Raw genomic sequence first — 18,459 nt, 5'->3', positions numbered from 1 at the left:
GCCACAGCAACGCAGGATCCGAGCCGCGTCTGCAACCTACACCACAGCTCACGGCAACGCCGGATCGTTAACCCACTGAGCAAGGGCAGCGACGGAGCCCGCAACCTCATGGTTCCTAGTCGGATTCGTTAATCACTGCGCCACGACGGGAACTCCTGTATATCTATTCTAAGTTGTGAAAAAAGGTAGTTTTAATCTAATTGCAGATGCCTTTAAAATTATCTCCTTAAGGAAAATTGATCAGTATATTATGTATAGAAAGGAGAGATAAGATCTAGTGTACTAGAGCTGGGGCTACTCCTTCCTTGAAGATGAAGGGTGATGGGGGTGCTGCAGGAAACCAGACTGGACAACTTGATGTATTACTTTTCTCCTCTTGGTTCTTCCCACACTGTAGGAGCTATGAAGACATGATTGGTGAGGAGGTGCCATCAGACCAGTACTACTGGGCTCCTTTGGCCCAGCACGAACGCGGAAGCTTAGCAAGCTTGGATAGCCTGCGCAAGGGAGGACCTCCACCCCCCAACTGGAGACAGCCAGAGCTGCCAGAGGTGATAGCCATGCTAGGATTCCGTTTGGATGCTGTCAAGTCCAATGCAGCTGCATACCTGCAACACTTGTGCTACCGCAATGACAAAGTGAAGACTGATGTTCGGAAGCTCAAGGGCATTCCAGTACTGGTGGGATTGTTAGACCACCCCAAAAAGGAAGTGCACCTTGGTGCCTGTGGAGCTCTCAAGAATATCTCTTTTGGACGTGACCAGGATAACAAGATAGCTATAAAAAACTGTGATGGTGTTCCTGCTCTTGTGAGATTACTCCGAAAGGCTCGTGATATGGACCTCACTGAAGTTATTACTGGTGAGTTGTAGGTCCAAGGGAAGCTACTAGGCTAGGGTCGCTATTGTCCTTAGAAATGTTGAGAGCTGGAAGCGTTTCTAGTCCTTTGACTTTTGATTAAAGGTTGTGAACTGGTGGCCTTCAGGTCAAATCCATCTAACAGATTTCAAGTATGCAAGGTTTTTAAAAATGTGAAGCATCATTTGCTAATTACATATCTATAATATATATATAGTCTTTTGTCTTTTTAGGGCTGCACCCATGGCATATGGAGATTCCCAGGCTAGGGGTCGAATCGGAGCTACAGCTGCCGGCCTATGCCAGAGCCACAGCAACGCCAGATCCGAGCTGCATCTGTGACCTACACCACAGCTCATGGCAACGCCAGATCCTTAACCCACTGAGCAAGGCCAGGGATCGAACCCGCAACCTCATGGTTCCTAGTCAGATTCGTTTCCGTTGTGCCACAATGGGAACTTCTGTTTGCTAATATTTTAAATGTGGAAGATTTCACTTAAAATTCCAGATTCTTGCCTTCTATTAAAAACATGCAGGAATGGGTAACAAGGGATCTGTTTTGCTACCTGACAGTAGTTGGTCTGAGCTGATTGGGGCATGTCCTCTTCAGTTTGTAATAATACTCAAATTGTCTGTGACCAACTGCCACCATCTAAGAAATTGTCTCCCAGACATTGAAGCTGAGTGTCAGTTGCGCTTTAACTCATAATGTCTTTTAAATATTTGCTTGTCCTGGCTCATCTACCTGATGTGTATGGACATTTGAGGTTGTGGCCCTTGCTTTAGAAGATTGGTTTTTCAGATTTGGGTTATGATTTATTAGTGCATATCAAATACAACTTTGTGGATCACAGTCAGCATTCCAAGGGAAGGAAAGGAAAAGAAATAGCATAGATTATTAGCTCTCAATTAGGGGTGATCTTGCCTCCCAGAGGACATTTGCAATGTCTGGAGATATTTTTGGTTGTTATAATTTGGGGAGGGTAAAGGGAATGCTATTGTCATTTAATGAGTAGAGGCCAGAAATAATGCTAAACATCTAGCAATGGGCAGGACAGCTCCCCACAGCAAAGAATATCTGGCCCAAAATGTCAGTAGTTGAGAAACCAGTGTAGATGGTCCAGAGAGTATTGCTTATACTAAGTGTTTTATGAAACCTTATTTCATGATAAGTATTTTTGTAAGGAGCCACAATGAGTATGTTTTATGGCCACACCTATGGCACATGGGCTAGGGGTCGAATTAGAGCTACAGCTGAGGCCTATGCCAAAGCTTGTGGCAATGCTGGATCCTTAACCCACTGAGCAAGGCCAGGGATTGAACTTATATCCTCACACACACTATGTTGGGTTCTTAACCTGCTGAGCCACAGTGGAAACTCCTAAAATAGATTTCTTATCATGGATCACAAACAAAATCTTGAATATCGTTGCAAGGTATTTGGTCATTGGGGAAGACTGAGAAATGCTGGAATAAAGGATTCTCTTTGGCATTCTTCAAATATATTGTCTTGGGTGCTCGAGAGCTACCTGATGCGTTGTCTCTGCCAGGAACCCTGTGGAATCTCTCATCCCATGACTCAATCAAGATGGAGATTGTGGACCATGCACTGCATGCCTTGACAGATGAAGTGATCATTCCGCATTCTGGTTGGGAACGGGAGCCTAATGAAGATTGTAAGCCACGCCATATTGAGTGGGAGTCGGTGCTCACCAACACAGCTGGCTGCCTTAGGTAACATAAGGGATCGAGGTTTTGAGGACTAACTTAAACTTCTTAAAAAACAAAATTAAATTCCTTAGCTTGTCATTCACTGTCCATTCCTCTGTGTTGCATACTATGATTCCAGCCTTTTACTCCAGCCTGTCTTTCTACCCTGCCACTACTCCCTTGTATACCATAGACACCTGCTCTATTGGTTTACTTGCTTTTCCCATACATCTTCCTCACTTTGACTTTGTAGAATTTGGTAGACATTTGTTCAGTACCTACTGGGTATAAGGCAGTTTTCTAGTCCTGGGCTTGTGTTGTCTGTGTCCCTGCCTTCAATTATTTCAAGTCGGGCTGTGATAAATAGAACACTGGAAGAATAGAGTGAGGAAGACCTCTTCTGTCTGCAGTGCCTTTCTTTGCTTGTTTATTTTTTGAGGCTAAACTCAGTGCTTTTATTTCATGACTGTTTTTCTGATTTCTTTTTCTCATACCCTGTAAGTGTGCATTATATTTTTTCTCTCTTTGGGATTTACCCCTCTGTGCCCTGCCCCTATTCTTCGTTTGTACTTCCATAAAAGATGGATCGATTCAGTCTTAAATTGCTGTTGTCGGTATACTCCCTCGTGTCTGGTCCTGAAAGCAGGAACCATTTTGCTCAACTTTCTCTCAATTCCAGTGCCTTCCTTAAACAGGTACTCATCATTATTTGTCACAGTGAAAAGAAGAGCTGTTAAGGAGGCGTGTAGACGTTAAGGATATTAGGAGAGGCTTTCTGGATTTTAGTCATCTTGAAGCCTCTCTTTTTTTCTTCTCAGGAATGTCAGCTCCGAGAGGAGTGAAGCTCGCCGGAAACTTCGGGAATGTGATGGTTTGGTGGACGCTCTCATTTTCATTGTTCAGGCTGAGATTGGACAGAAAGATTCAGACAGCAAGGTAGGTTAGTGGGTGAGTGAATTCCATGTACTATAACCATGAGATACTCCTAATGCAGACCTATCACCTCAGGCTTTCAAATAACACCAGATACTGGTCTCTACTCCTTAAAGTGGGTATTCACCTTAGAAGAAAAATGTGTTTTTTAGAATGTCCTGCATCTATTTTTTTTTCTTCTTCTTTTTATAGCAGCCTCTGTGGCATATGGAAGTTCTGGGCTAGGGATTGAATTGGAGTTGTAGCTTGTGGCAATGCCGGATTATTAACCTGCTCAGAGAGGCCAGGGATGAATCCTGCATCTTCACGGATGCTATTTCAGGTTCTTAACCTGCTGAGCCACATCGGGAACTCCTACACCTGTGTATTTTATTTATCTGTTTGTTTGTTTATTTATTTTTCCTTTTAGGGCCGCACCCATGGCATATGGAGGTTCCCAAGCTAGGGGTCAAATTGGAGCTGTGGCTGCCGGCCTACACCACAGCCATAGCAACATGGGGTCTGAGCCTTGTATGACCTACACCAAAGCTCATGGCAACGCCGGATCCTTAACCCACGGAGTGAGGCTAGGGATCGAAGAACCTGTGTCCTCATGGATGCTAGTCAGAGTCTTTTCTGCTGAGCCATGATGGGAACTCCTGAACCTGTATATTTTAAAGCTGTTTAGCGATACTTCCAATTTTTTTCTAATTAGGAAAAAGTCAGAGTGACCTGAGTTTTGTGTTACACACCAAATGGTAGCAGAAACCTTCTGTTAGCCTGAGGCTACAAGAATTTTGAGGAGCCTTGGGCACTTAAGAGGTATTGTTAGAGAGGAGGATTGGGCTATGCTTTTGAAGATCAATATTTTAATACCTGAATTCTGGAAACTGTACTTGCTAGGAAATCACTGTAGTGATTCTCTTCTCTTATCGAACCTTGTATCTTCTGATCCTAAGCTTGTGGAGAACTGTGTTTGCCTCCTTCGGAACTTGTCATATCAAGTTCACCGGGAAATCCCACAGGCAGAACGATACCAAGAGGCACCTCCCAATGTTGCCAACAATACTGGGCCACATGCTGCCAGTTGCTTTGGGGCCAAGAAGGGCAAAGGTGAGTCTTGGTTCCTTGTTCCTTGCTCTTTAATGTAGGACGGGGAGAAGAAGGAACCCTTTTAGCATTAGGTATAAAATACTTGCCCAGCAGTGCAGGAATCTGCCTAGTCACGGGTGTCTTTTGGCTCTGCTGCTGCTTTCCCTGTGTCATGTGTGCTTCATCATGGTGGTGATGGTGGTGGTGGTGGTGGTGGTGGTGGTATAAGTGATTGGGCAGTGAAAGCTGAGAACGCCACTAATCTGGGGCCTTCTCCCCCATTCCTCCTTTGTGTTTCCTATGTTTTTCTTTTCCTTTCTGTTTTCCTGCTTATTTTCCCATGATCCTGTTGACACCTCTCTCCCGCATTTTTCTTCCTTCATTTCTCTCCTCTGCTTTCCACCTTGGGTGATGCACTGGAAGATGAGTGGTTCTCCAGAGGTGAGTGGAATCTTTTAAGGCGCTTACCTACTTCTAATTGCATGTTTCAGTTTTAGCTTCCCTGGTATTTCCTTGCCTAACCCTTCCCTGTGGATGCATGTAGGAAAATTCAGTTGAGGAAGACCATTGAAACAAGTTGAGCTCTTCTGAGCTAATGGCTCATGGCATGCTATTTCTGGGCAGCAGCCCCAGTTGTCAGAACCCAGGACAGTAGCAACAATCGTGGTTATCCTTGTCTACCCATTTGCTGCCTGTTTTCTATTCTTGTTTCTGCATAGCCCCCTGCTGGGACAAGCTGGTAACCCTGGGTTTTTTGGGGTTTTTTTGTTTTTTGCCCCTCTTGATGCATCTCTGATCCAAAGTTTTTGACTAAAGAGTAAAAAAAGACACCAGGTAGACTCTTCTCTTTCTTAAACATTTTACCCTTTCCCCCTTTTTAATTTCCAAAGGGAAAAAACCCACAGAGGATCCAGCAAATGATGCAGTGGATTTCCCTAAAAGAACTAGTCCTGCTCGAGGTAAGCTCTCTTTTTCTTTTCAGGTTCCATGGGTCTCATAAACATAGTCCACAGATAAGTATTTGGCAGCCTAACAGTAGGCTATACAGTATGTTCACTGTTCTGTCTTTGAAGGATTTGAAATGATGAAAGTGTTTGGAAACTTTAGTATTAGAACAGTAACTTTCTTTTATTTTTCTTTCTCTCACCCTTTTTTTTTTAAGGGCTGAACCTTTGGCATATGGAAGTTCCCAGGCTAGGTAGGGGTCAAACTGGAGCTGTACCACTGGCCTATGCCACGTCCACAAAAATGTCCAGATCTGAGCCGAGTCTGTGACCTACACCACAGCTCATGGCAATGCCCCTGATCCTTAACCCGCTAAGGGAGGCCAGGGAGCCTTTGAAAATTAGAGCAGTAAATTTCAAAGGTCTTCTTGTGGCAGCTGTTCAGATTACTTGAGGATAAGGTCCCAATGGTAGTCTAGACCAGAAGCTTACATACCCTTGTTGGGACTTACGCTTTACCTTTTGTGAGAAGTCTCTTTGTCACAGCTTGGATCTTTATGTTCATCAATATGATGAATCCAAAATTCATAGCTCTCCATAGATATAGAACTTTAGATATTGTTAAAGCTCATGGATACCAGTCGGGTTTGTTATCGCTGAGCCACAACGGGAACTTAGATATTGTTAAATCTGTAACTGGACCTTTTACTTAATCATAGTTAAGGGGGGCAGGATGTTTCAGTTAAGTTAGAAATAAAAAGAAATAATTCATTTGAGATGAGGAATCTTTAACTCTCAGTGCTATCGGTGAGTAAATGAATCCTTTGAATCCCAAGCAAAGCCAAAGTAAACTGTGGGAGAGAAGAGGCTAGGAGGAAGGAGAGAAGGAGTTGCACATACCTGTTCTGCTCTTGCCAAGGATGAATTATTCTTGAGAAGGCATGGAGTCCAAGTTTGCTGTTGGCTAGGGGAAAGTGTTTAGGGAGTCCACTGGTATAGGAGCATAAACCCGTCAATCCAGAGTACTAACGCTGGACCTGAGCCTGGGTGGTAGGTTCTGATAAGCATCCTCTGCTTTCTTGCCCTTTCTTGTGTAGGCTATGAACTTTTATTTCAACCAGAGGTGGTTCGGATATATATCTCACTCCTCAAAGAGAGCAAGACTCCTGCCATCCTAGAAGCCTCAGCCGGGGCCATCCAGAACTTGTGTGCTGGGCGCTGGACGGTGAGTACATTTCCAAAATGGATTTGGAGATGGGAGGACTTAGCTAACTAGTGTGCTGCCTGCCACTTGAAATCCCTTCTTCCCCTTTCCATGCGCTGTTTGTAGTATGGTCGATACATCCGCTCAGCTCTGCGTCAAGAAAAGGCTCTTTCTGCCATTGCTGACCTCCTGACTAATGAACATGAGCGGGTTGTGAAAGCTGCATCTGGAGCACTGAGAAATCTGGCTGTAGATGCTCGCAACAAAGAGTTAATTGGTAAGGAATTGGATCTTAACCATTACCTCAGTGTCTGGTAGAGTGCCTTTAATCTAGCAGGTGCTAAATAATCTGTGAAAGGGCTGAGGAAGGCTCCTAGACTTCCATAGTTTGTGAATCTGAGGGTTGGAGAGGGTTATAGTTTAATGGTTCTTTGGAAGGCAAGACGTGATGACTCTCTAAAAACAGAATAATGATAGCTCTTAGTATTTATTTAGCATGTACTTTGTTACTAGGGGTTGTTAAGTACTTCTGAATGTTCTCATTTAAATGTCACTTTACAAGGGTCATTTTTTTTTTTAAATAGAATAAGGAAACTCAGGGTCAAGAATCTTTAAATTCATAATGACTATTCTATTAAATTATTGTAGAATTCAGCATACTATTTTCGTTAGAATATCTGAATTGACTGTGTAGCATATTCGATATATTGAGATTGTTTGTTTATTTTTAATGGTCGTACCCATGGCATATGGAAGTTCCCAGGCCAGGAGCTGAATCCAAGCCACAGCTGTGACCTATGCCATAGCTATGGAAATGCCAGATCCTTTAACCCACTGTGCAGGGTAGGGGATCAAACCTGAGCCTTTGCAGATAGCCAATTCTTAACCCACTGCACCACAGCAGAAACTCCCAGATTGTTTTAATGACACCAAAGAAGGAGAGAATATATAAAAGGACAGGAAGGACAATATTCAGGTCCTGTGCCCTTTTGAAATGACAATCCTAGAGGAGAATGAAGTTGATTGAAATGGACAGTACTTATACTTGGTTAGAATCAGTATTAGGCTCCTTAGCACCTGACTTGCTGGTTTTCCCTGAATATATTCCTCCTGACTCACTGCTATAGGTAAACACGCTATTCCTAACTTGGTAAAAAATCTGCCAGGAGGGCAACAGAGCCCTTCCCAGAATTTTTCTGAGGACACTGTGGTCTCTATCCTGAACACCATCAATGAAGTTATTGCCGAGAACTTGGAGGCTGCCAAAAAGCTTCGAGAGACACAGGGGATTGAGAAGTTGGTTTTGATCAACAAATCAGGGTGAGCTTAACACTTAAATTACAACTGGAAAAATTTGAATATGAGAGGGGGTTGTTTGGAAGGGACTTTCCCCTTTGGCTTTTTAAGTTTATTTTCCCTTATTTACATGTAAAGTGTGAAGAGGTATTGATCTTTTTTTCTGTCTTGATGTTGATGTTTATGAAAACTGATAAGACTCTTACTTGAAACTTTTTTTTCTGCTTTTTAGGGCCACACCCGAGACATGTGGAAGTTCCCAGGCTAGGGGTTGAATCGGAGCTACAGCTACTGGCCTACACCACAGCCACAGCACTTTGGATCCAAGCTGAGTCTGCAACCTGCACCGTGGCCCAGGCAATGCTGGATCCTTAACCCACTGAGCGAGGCCAGTGTTCCAACCTGCATCCTCGTGATACTAGTCAGATTCGTTTTCACTGAGCCACGATGGAAACTCCCCAGGAAACATTTTTTTGTGTGTGTGTCACTGTTTGAGTTAAAATATTGGACTTGGGTGAATACTTGATCTTGCCCATTTTTGGATTTATATTCTTATGTTACTCTCTATAATATGAGTACAAATTCTCAGCTTCTTCCCTGTTCTCACATCTAAATTCCATCTGGTGTTACTTTCCTCAAAAGGAACCGCTCAGAAAAGGAAGTTCGGGCAGCAGCACTTGTATTACAGACAATCTGGGGATATAAGGAATTGCGGAAGCCACTGGAAAAAGAAGGATGGAAGAAATCAGACTTTCAGGTAGAGTAACTCTTGGGACTGAAGCTTTCACTTTTTTTTCTTGGTCTTCTATCTTTGGTTCTTCTATTGCACTGTCACACTGATTCGACTTTTTTTTTTTTTGCCTTTTTAGAGCCGTACCTGCGGCACATGGAAGTTCCCAGGCTAGGTGTCGAATCCCAGCTGCAGCTGCCAGCCTACACCACAGCCACAGCAATGCCAGATCTGAACTGCATCTGCGACCCTCACCACAGCTCATGGCAATCCCGGGTCCTTAACCCATTGAGTGAGGCCAGGGATCGAACCTGCATCCTCATGGATGCTAGTCAGGCTCTTGACTGTTGACCCACAGTGGGAACTCCTACACAGAATCTACTTTTGATCCAAGTCTCTGTGTGTAGAGAAATTGTTAGTTTACTCTTCCCCTTAAAATGCTGCCTACAGTTCATTTGCTGAGATTGCTCTGGTCTTCCTTTGTGTCATAGCACAATGTAAAGGCTGATGGCAGTACAGGATGATGGTCCTTTTTATAAACCACTTTACTGAGGTATGAATGACGTTAGAAAAGGTGTGCATATTTAGTGAATACAATTTCATCAATTTGGAGATAAGTATATATCCATCCAACTAACAGACGATGGCCTTTTTGACTTTTCTCCAAATCTGCTGTAGCGCTTTGAAGAAGTTTTTGCCGTTTTCTGAGACTACATCTCTTTTTGTCAGTGTGTTTGTACCTTTGTAATCTATTCAGAAGCACAAATAAAAGCCATAATACCCTAGTTTCACTCTACAGGTATTTATTTAACCCTTAAGAGTTACCTTTTGGTAAGAGTTGTATTTGGGAGTAGGGCCCTAAATGTCTGAGCCCACTAAGGAGTAAGAGATGGGTGAATTCAGTACTCTGTGACATTATTGCGTTTTATATTTGCTTCCAGGTGAATCTAAACAATGCTTCACGAAGCCAGAGCAGTCATTCATATGACGATAGCACTCTTCCTCTCATTGATCGGAACCAGAAATCAGGTACAATATCCAGGGGATATACCCCTCTGCTTTTTATTCCACCTGTTATTCTTCAGTGGGCTTACTGTCTAGTGAGATTGGATCTATATTTACTTCCGAATGGGCTAGTCTTTTGGTATAGGAGAGTAATACTTCACCTCAGGACTGTAACACAGAAGCTGATAGCCTGAGTGTTAGAAAGTAAGACAGGCAGTTAGCCTGTGGACCTAAAATGACCGGAGAGTGAACCTTATCTCTAAGATATAATTGGCATGTAGCCTTGTAGAAACGTAAGATGTGCAACGTCATGATTTGATGTATGTATACAGGCAGTTCCTAATTTAGGGTGATTTGGCTTATGATTTTTGGACTCGTGGTGGTGCAAAAGTGACGTGCATTCAGTAGAATCTATACTTCAGATTTTGAGTTTTGATCCTTTCCAGGATTAGGGCTATTTGGTGGGACACTCTCTCACTGGGCAGCAGCCGCAGCTCCCAGTCAGCCATGTGATCATGAGGGTGAACAGCCGATACACTGAACATCCATTCTGCACCCAGATAGCCCCCCCCCCACTTTTAGTATAGTATTGCCTAAGTCATATGAGATATTCAGCACTTTATGTTATAAAGGAGGCTGAACCGAGCTGTAATGTTGGGTGGGTTAGGTGTATTAAGTGCATTTTCAACTTATGATAGGTTTATTGGGACGTAACCTCATCGTAAGTCCAAGGGAGATCTGTATATTGTGAAATGATTATTTTTTTTCCTTTTAAATTTCCCTGCAATACCAAGTAATATATGTTTATTGTTGAAAAATTAGAAAATACGGACAAACCAGAAAAATGACAGCCACAAAAAATATCACTTATTTCTGCTATCCAGAGATAACCACAGCTATTCTGAATTGTGTCTCTTAAACACTGCCATGTGAGCAAGCACATTTCCCCCCAAAAGTCGAATCATGTATTTTGTTTTGTAAAGTGTTTTTCAACAGTGCAGGTTATAACCCTTATTACCTTAATGACCCTTGGGTTTTGCCTCAATCAGGGTTCTTGAGATGTGATCGGAGGATCACCAAGTCTGTTGACACTTGTGCTGATGGTGCTTTACTGCTGGGGGCTGAGCATAAACCCGAGCAGTGACACCAAGCCAAACCAGTCATTGTAGTTTTTGTTGCTATGCACTGTAGTCTTCATAAAAAGAGCCAGTTTCCGGAGATGAGGGGAGAGTCACTTAAGAATGTACTTGGTGGAGCTGTAAAATTTATTAATTTTATTGTTTCTACTCTCGAGTACACAGCTTTTTAACATCCTGTGTTGATGATATAGAGAGTATTCATGTAGCACCTTGCCGCATACCAAAGCATGATGGTCATCGTGAAGAAAAGCACTTGTCCTATTCTTTGAGTTACCAGGTGGACTAGCCATCTTTTATTTATTTATTTTTAATTTAACACCATTTTCACTTAAATGACTGACCAGACACACTTTGCTTATTCAGACTTGGATATTTGACAGACGTTTTCTCGAATGCAGTGAGCATTTAAGTTTGAGGAAAAAATAACTGACAGTACTTGCTGCCTGAGTTTTCAAGTGAAAATTTTAATTTTGGAGGACTCGTTTGTATCTGAGCTGGTAACATCCCAATACTTATAACTTTTATATTTATCTTAAAAGACTGTGTTTTTTTGGCCACACCTGCAGCATATGGCAGTTCCTGGACCAGGAATCAAACCCAAGCTGCAGCAGTGAACCACTGCAGTGACAACGCTAGATCCTTAACCCAGTGTGCCACAAGAAAACCCTTTTACATGAAATCAGTGGTGATAGTGATGAGTGTAAAGTTTTGATAGTATCTCATGAAATGTTTTATCACTTAGAAGATATGTGTAACTCTGTGAACCAGTTGTGTTTTGTTTTGTTTTTTGCTTTTTAGGGCCACACTTGAGGCATATGGAAGTTCCCAGGCTAGGGGTCGAATAGGGCTGTAGCTGCTGGCTTACACCACAGCCACAGCAACTCAGGACCCCCGACCCACTGAGTGAGGCCAGGCATCGAACCCGCATTCTCCTGGATACTGGTTGGATTTGTTTCCACTGTGCCACAATGGGAACTCCCTCTGTGAACCAGTATTTTCCACACGACTAATGCATGATTTTCCAAATCCTGCATGAGTAATTGATCCATTCGGAGACGAGACAGACCAGTGGGTTTTAATTTAACAGAATATGAAGCAAGCATTAATTTGGATTCAGATTTCACATTGTTGCTAAAGTTAAAGGAACTACTTGTTGAGTATTAGTGTACTATCTAAGAATATCCACAATTATCTGAAAGGACTATTAAAATTCACCTCCCTTTTCCAACTTCTTACTTGTATCAGACTGGAGTTTCTTCATGTAATTCTTGCAAAATAACATCACAACAGATTGAAAAGAGAGGCAGATATGGGAATTTAGCGACCTTCTCTTAAGCCAGATTTTAAGATGTACAAAAATGTAAACAGTGGTGGGTTTTTTTTGTTTGTTTGTTTGTTTGTTTGTCTTTTTGCCTTTTCTAGGGCCGCTTCCGTGGCATATGAGATTCCCAGGCTAGGGGTCTGATCGGAGCCGTAGCCACCGGCCTACGCCAGAGCCACAGCAACGCGGGATCCGAGCTGCATCTGCAAACTACACCACAGCTCACGGCAATGCTGGATCCTTAACCCACTGAGCAAGGCCAGGGACCGAACCCTCAACCTCATGGTTCCTAGTTGGATTCGTTAGCTACTGCGCCATGAGGGGAACTCCTTTGTTTTTTTGTTTTTAAATGTCATGTTAACATGGAATATATTTATTTTTATTTTTATTTTTTATTTTTATTTTTTTTATTATTTTGTCTTTTTTTTGCTATTTCTTGGGCCGCTCCTGCGGCATACGGAGGTTCCTAGGCTAGGGGTCTAATCGGGGCTGTGGCCGCCAGCCTACGCCAGAGCCACAGCAACGCAGGATCCGAGCCGTGTCTGCAACCTACACCACAGCTCACGGCAACGCCGAATCATTAACCCACTGAGCAAGGGCAGGGACCGAACCCGCAACCTCATGGTTCCTAGTCAGATTCGTTAACCACTGCGCCACGACGGGAACTCCTTTATTTTTATTTTTAAATGGAATGTTTAAAATTTCTCAGTACTATAGCTACTAATACATGTAACCCACACCAATGAACACTCTTTGGACCCTCATAATTTCTTTTTTTTTTTTTTTTCCCGACGCCCCTAAATCATTATCAGGAAGGGGTGTATTCTATTCTTTTTGTTGTTTTTTGTCTTTTTTTGCCATTTCTTGGGCCGCTCCCGCGGCATATGGAGCTTCCCAGGCTAGGGGTCAAATCGGAGCTGTAGCCACTGGCCTATACCACAGCCATAGCAACACAAGATCTGAGCCGCGTCTGCAACCTACACCACAGATCATGGCAATGCTGGATCCTTAACCCACTGAGCAAGGCCAGGGATCGAACCCGCAACCTCATGGTTCCTAGTCGGATTCGTTAACCACTGTGCCACGACGGGAACTCCTGGATCCTCATAATTTCTAAGAGGATAAAAGATGCTGAGACCCAATAATTTGAAACCTAATGGCTTAGAGTGAATGGTTTCTTTTCTTTTCTTTTTTTTTTGGATTTTTAGGGCCGCACCCACAGCACATGGAGGTTCCCAGGCTAGGGGTCCAACTGGAGCTGTAGCTGCCGGCCCACACCATAGCCACAGCAACTCGGGATCTGAGCTGAGTCTGTGACCTATATCACAGCTCACAGCAACGCTGGATCCTTAACCCACTAAGCGAGGCCAGGGATCAAACCTGCAACCTCATGGTTGCTAGTCAGGTTTGCTAACCACTGAGCCACGACGGGAACTCCAATGGTTTCTTATATTAGAGTCTATAGGAAAGGGATCTAAGTCCCCTGAGGGCTTTGTCTAGAGCCAGGCACTTGTGGGTGTGTGCTCAGTAAACATTTGAAGGGTAGGGGGGTGGCAGAGGACTGACGAGAGAGGAAAATTCTTAATGATGAATATAGATTTTGAAGAGTTGGCCTTTGACCTGGATAACTTTCTGACTTCCTGTAGATAAGAAACCTGATCGGGAAGAAATTCAGATGAGCAGTATGGGATCAAACACAAAATCATTAGGTAGGTGACTAATTCCTGCCTGAGGATATGGAATAATAGTTCATCAGGGTGAGGAGAACTGTGTGGCTCTGCAGTTCTTTCCAGCACCCTCAGCGTTTACCATCCTGGGAGAGCACTGCCAGGACATTTCCGTTTGGAGGAAGGCGAGGAAATTTAGTAAAAGCCGATTCATCTCCTTTTTTCTTCATTCCCACATCTCAGAGGTTTAAAGAAAAAATCTTCACATGCCTCCCCCAGTACTACAGAATCAAGTTTGTGTCCTAAACGGTTGCTCATAGCTTTTCAGTCTGACCCTAGGTTCACTCTGTCTTTTCTCTGTATACTCTGTTTGGCCCACCAAGTCTACTTTGCTCTCCTCTCTACTCCGTACCTTTAAAATTTTGCTCATGTAATAGCTCCTATTGGAACATCCTTCCCATTTTCTCTCTAAGTTGTTTTCATCCCTAAAGTCTCAGCTGAAGTCCCATCTCCTTTGTGGGGTCTTTCCTGACAATGGCAGCACACTTGACTCTTTTCTCCTAATTCCAGTGCTCTTCCCAGACAGAGCTTTTCAGTTTAGCTTTATTACCATGTGTTATGTATATTGCCTTCACAATTAGATTTAAGTTTTTTTAATGATTTTTATTTTTTCCATTATAATTGATTTACAGTGTTCTGTCAGTTTCTACTGTATAGCAAAGTGACCCAGTCATTCACACACACACACACACACACACACACACACACACACACACACATTCTTTTTCTCACATTATCTTCCATCATGTTCCATCCCAAGTGACTAGATATAGTTCCCTGTGCTACACAGCAGGATCTCATTGCTTATCCACTCCAAATGCAGTAGTTTGCCTCTATTAACCCCAAACGCCCAGTCCATCCCACTCCCTCCCCTTCCCCCTTGGCAACTACAAGTCTCTTCTTCAAGTCCATGAGTTTCTTTTCTGTGGAAGGGTTCATTTGTGCTGTATATTAAATTCCAGATATAAGTGATATCATATGGTATTTGTAGATTTTTTTAAGTCAAGGACTTGCAGACCTTAATGCCTTTCTGGAGCATTTGGCAAAGCTCAGTGCCCAACAGAGGTGCCTAATTCACATTTATTTGCTTAATACATATTTTATACTAGAGGGGAATATCATGTTTCTGTGTGCTTTTTTTTTTTTTTTTTTAAACTAGATAACAACTATTCCACATTGAATGAGAGAGGGGACCACAATAGAACACTGGATCGATCTGGGGATCTAGGTGAAATGGAGCCATTGAAGGGAACACCCCTGATGGTAAATTATCTTTGTATACTGTTGTCCTTCTAAGGCTAGTTCTCTTTTGAAGCCTGCTTATTTTGTGAAATAGGAAAAGTGCCTAATGAAAAAAACAGCATCCTTTTCTTAGAGGGTTTTTCAGGGGAAAAGTAGGAGTTTTGATTCATGCTGGGATGATTCTGTGATGGTCAAGATGGGAGAAGGAAGGCTGTAAATGTGTCGCATACATGACTAACGCCAACTGACCTATTCGCACATTACTCTCTGTTCCTGCCTTTCCTTGAATATCTTGCCCCTCACTTACTATTAACTTGTTTTATTTGAGTTTATAGATGTGAGGCTTTTTCCCCCTAGATCTGGCACACATTCATGAAGTTCCCATTTTCTTACTCCCCTACTAACCAATTGCATGTGTTCACAGCAGGACGAGGGGCAGGAATCTCTGGAGGAAGAGTTGGATGTGTTGGTTTTGGATGATGAGGGGGACCAAATGTCTTACCCCCCCATGGTATGTCCTCCAGCCACCCCCAAGCCATCCTCCTTGAGGATGGAGGTCCCTCTGTGTCAGCATTTTGCCAATCATGCTGATCTGATCAGTCTCAGCCACATGGGGTGTGGAGGTGCTGCTTCTGTGATTATTATCTTAAGAGTCTGGGACATGCCCCCTGGTGATCTGATTCTCCATTACGTGCTACTTTCTTTCCTCCAGATTTGCCCAACTGTCTTTTGGTTCCTCCTTATTCCCAACCCTATTAACATCTCTTTTTCTTTTTTCCTTACAGCAGAAGATTTAGCACCACTCTCTCCGCTACATCTGGGCTTATAATATATGTACTTTTATTTTTTGGTGGTGAAACGGACTGATGATTTTTCCCTTTCTTCGCTGGACTATTGTGCCAACTGCCAGGCTGCCTCCTGCCCTTATAGCCCTCAGTGGCTGCCTTCTTTCCATCAACTCCCTAACTTCTTCCAGTGAAAGCTTAATTGTCCTTGCTCCCACCTCCAGATCCCCTCCAGTTACTCCCAAGAAGCCTGACTCAGTTATATGCCTATCTTGAGAAACTGCTGCAGATTAGCTCTTTTTGCCAGCTCTCCCCGGAACTCTTGGCCTTATGTGGAGGGAGGGAGAGAGTGGGAATCTTCACTGGAAGCCGTGGGAAGAATTGGAAATTACATGCTATATATGCAGTATCCAGCAATCTGATAAACTGATGATTCTTAATCAAGATTTTTTTTTTCCTGGTGGGGAAGGGACCTTTTATTTTTGTTTTGGAGAATGGAAAGTGTGAGCTCTTTATTCTTAATGACCATTTTTGGAGCAAAGAAGGTCAGCAACATTGGCACATACCACCTGGCAAGGGCCCTTGAGTAAGTGAAGGTCTCCTAGAGCTGAGATTAAGAAACTTTGCTCTGCTCATCTCCAGGGCAGGGACCATCAAGGACCTACAGACTCCATCTCTTCTCCAAGCCTCATGCCAACCCTGGGTTGCTGCCACTGCCCCTTACTGAGGCTGTCCTTAACCCTCCTCTCCCATCCTGTGATAATGTCTGCTGACTTGGCCTGGCCATTTGCAAGAGGCTGTAGAAAGAGAATATGTCAAGGAAGACACGTTGGGTGAGAAGGAGCAGAAAGATGTCTTCTGGGGAGGAGAAGAGCCTCTGGGAGGAGCTAGTAGGAATGTACATGAATCATTTAGTCTGAAACTGGCAGGAAGCTTCAAAGCTGGCTTCCCCTGAATGCTTATTTCTCGTTTCCTCGCCCTTTTAGCCCCATCCTCCCCTGCCTCCTCCCTGGATTGGTTGGCTGACTAAAGGACTTGATGTACATACTCCTGCCCCCTTTACCCTTAAAAGGTGGGGTTTGCCCCTGGCTTTGCCTCTTCTTTGTGCCTTTGGCCTGGGGTGCATCTCCTCCTTCCCTTCCATGTGCCTTTCTTTGCCTCTGCAGTCTCATTTCTCATGATTTTGCAAGTTAAATTTTGTTGCTTTCTTACCTACCGTTGGCCCTAAATAGCAGAAAGAAGAGGAGAGGTGACCTACAGAACCTCAGTCTCTCCACTGGGAATTGGAATAGCCTCTAATTTTAGCCATAGAAGGTTTTGCTTTCAATAGTCTATGTTGGAATTTTGCAAAAATCCTATTCTCATGAATCTCAAAATAAGGTTGGTGGGAGGAGTGAGTGATGTGACTGACTCTACTCCTTAGTTGCCCAGAATCATCATCATCTTTTGAAGGGGTTATAGGGAAGTCATTTCCGTCCTTACCAGCACCCCCACCCCCACCCCAATACCTCCTCCTTTTAGTTTAGAGTGGATTAGCAGGTTGGGCTAGAGGAATCAGCTGCTATGCGGTTGATTATTATTTTTTAACCCTTTCCCTTATTGGTCTTGTACTCCTCCCTTTAATCTAAATGCTCTGTTCAATGCAACTGGAAATCTTTATCCTCTTCTCTCCCCCTTCCCTTATATATTGAGGCTATGGGATAGGAGAAAAGTGCACAACCCACCACCCCATCCCTTTCCCCTATGCGCTGAAATTCCTTATTTACACCCCACCCCCCACCCCGCACATTTCTTCCCACTCCTTTTCTGGCAAAAAGGAGCCTTTTCTTCTCTGTGACCTAAGAGCATACTGCACAGGGGAAATCGCCCCCCATCTGGACCTGGCTCCACTCTTGGTTTCTCTTGTCTTATGCTGCTCTTTTCCTGGTGCTCTTTTTCACGGTGGGGTGTGGGTAATAGAACAGCCATGGGCTTTTGGGGACCTTTAACTTTTTTTTTTTCCTTTTCATTTATAAAAACACTAAACATTCAATTCCAGAGAACCAAAAATCCCTCCTTCCCACCGAACACTACTAAGGGGCATGTCTTCTGCTCCATACATTTTCTGTTTTTCTTTCTCTCTTGTTAATGCTTTTAAAAACAAATGAGTTTTTTTATATAAATAAAGTTTTTAAAGTGTGTATGTGGGGGGTCTGTGTCATTTCTTCACTTTAAGCTGTATCTCTTTTCTCCTTTTCATCTTGGTTACTTCCTCATGTATCTGCGTTCTTTTTTCTCCAGAGCAACCAGAAGGGGGTTGTACCAAGATGGGTTTATTTTGAGCTCAATCCCAACTTTTAACAAGGAACATTCTTTTTCTAATTATATATGAAACATTTTTCTCTGAAGATTCTTAAAAATTAAATGTGGATAAGTGGAGCATGGGAAGCTTATTGCTAACTTAGAGAAAGGAAACATAATGAAGTATAAAGAATTAATTCCTAACTTAATCATT

The 18,459-nt window shown here is 43.2% G+C and overlaps 1 protein-coding gene across 8 annotated transcripts in view; it reads left to right on the top strand.

The window, feature by feature from the left end:
• The window catches only part of CTNND1 (catenin delta 1), a 50,713-nt gene extending 34,308 nt beyond the window's left edge, over positions 1–16,405 (top strand). For 2 of the 8 annotated variants that reach the window (XM_047775675.1, XM_047775667.1), the window contains 15 exons: positions 398–861; positions 2,409–2,592; positions 3,387–3,504; positions 4,440–4,593; positions 4,996–5,013; positions 5,463–5,531; positions 6,614–6,741; positions 6,847–6,997; positions 7,848–8,040; positions 8,659–8,773; positions 9,688–9,775; positions 13,858–13,920; positions 15,098–15,201; positions 15,605–15,691; positions 15,966–16,405. In XM_047775675.1, coding sequence (XP_047631631.1) covers positions 398–861; positions 2,409–2,592; positions 3,387–3,504; positions 4,440–4,593; positions 4,996–5,013; positions 5,463–5,531; positions 6,614–6,741; positions 6,847–6,997; positions 7,848–8,040; positions 8,659–8,773; positions 9,688–9,775; positions 13,858–13,920; positions 15,098–15,201; positions 15,605–15,691; positions 15,966–15,977 — 1,948 coding nt within the window. In that variant the 3' untranslated portion in view covers positions 15,978–16,405. The remainder of the gene's footprint in view (positions 1–397; positions 862–2,408; positions 2,593–3,386; positions 3,505–4,439; positions 4,594–4,995; positions 5,014–5,462; positions 5,532–6,613; positions 6,742–6,846; positions 6,998–7,847; positions 8,041–8,658; positions 8,774–9,687; positions 9,776–13,857; positions 13,921–15,097; positions 15,202–15,604; positions 15,692–15,965) is intronic. The other 6 variants (XM_047775674.1, XM_047775673.1, XM_047775668.1 and 3 more) reach the window with 5 other exon arrangements.
• Positions 16,406–18,459: the final 2,054 nt, after the last annotated feature.

This window comes from Phacochoerus africanus, chromosome 4 (assembly GCF_016906955.1).
Source record: "Phacochoerus africanus isolate WHEZ1 chromosome 4, ROS_Pafr_v1, whole genome shotgun sequence".
Taxonomy (NCBI): Eukaryota; Metazoa; Chordata; class Mammalia; order Artiodactyla; family Suidae; genus Phacochoerus; species Phacochoerus africanus.
This window is presented reverse-complemented; position numbering and strand designations above follow the sequence as displayed.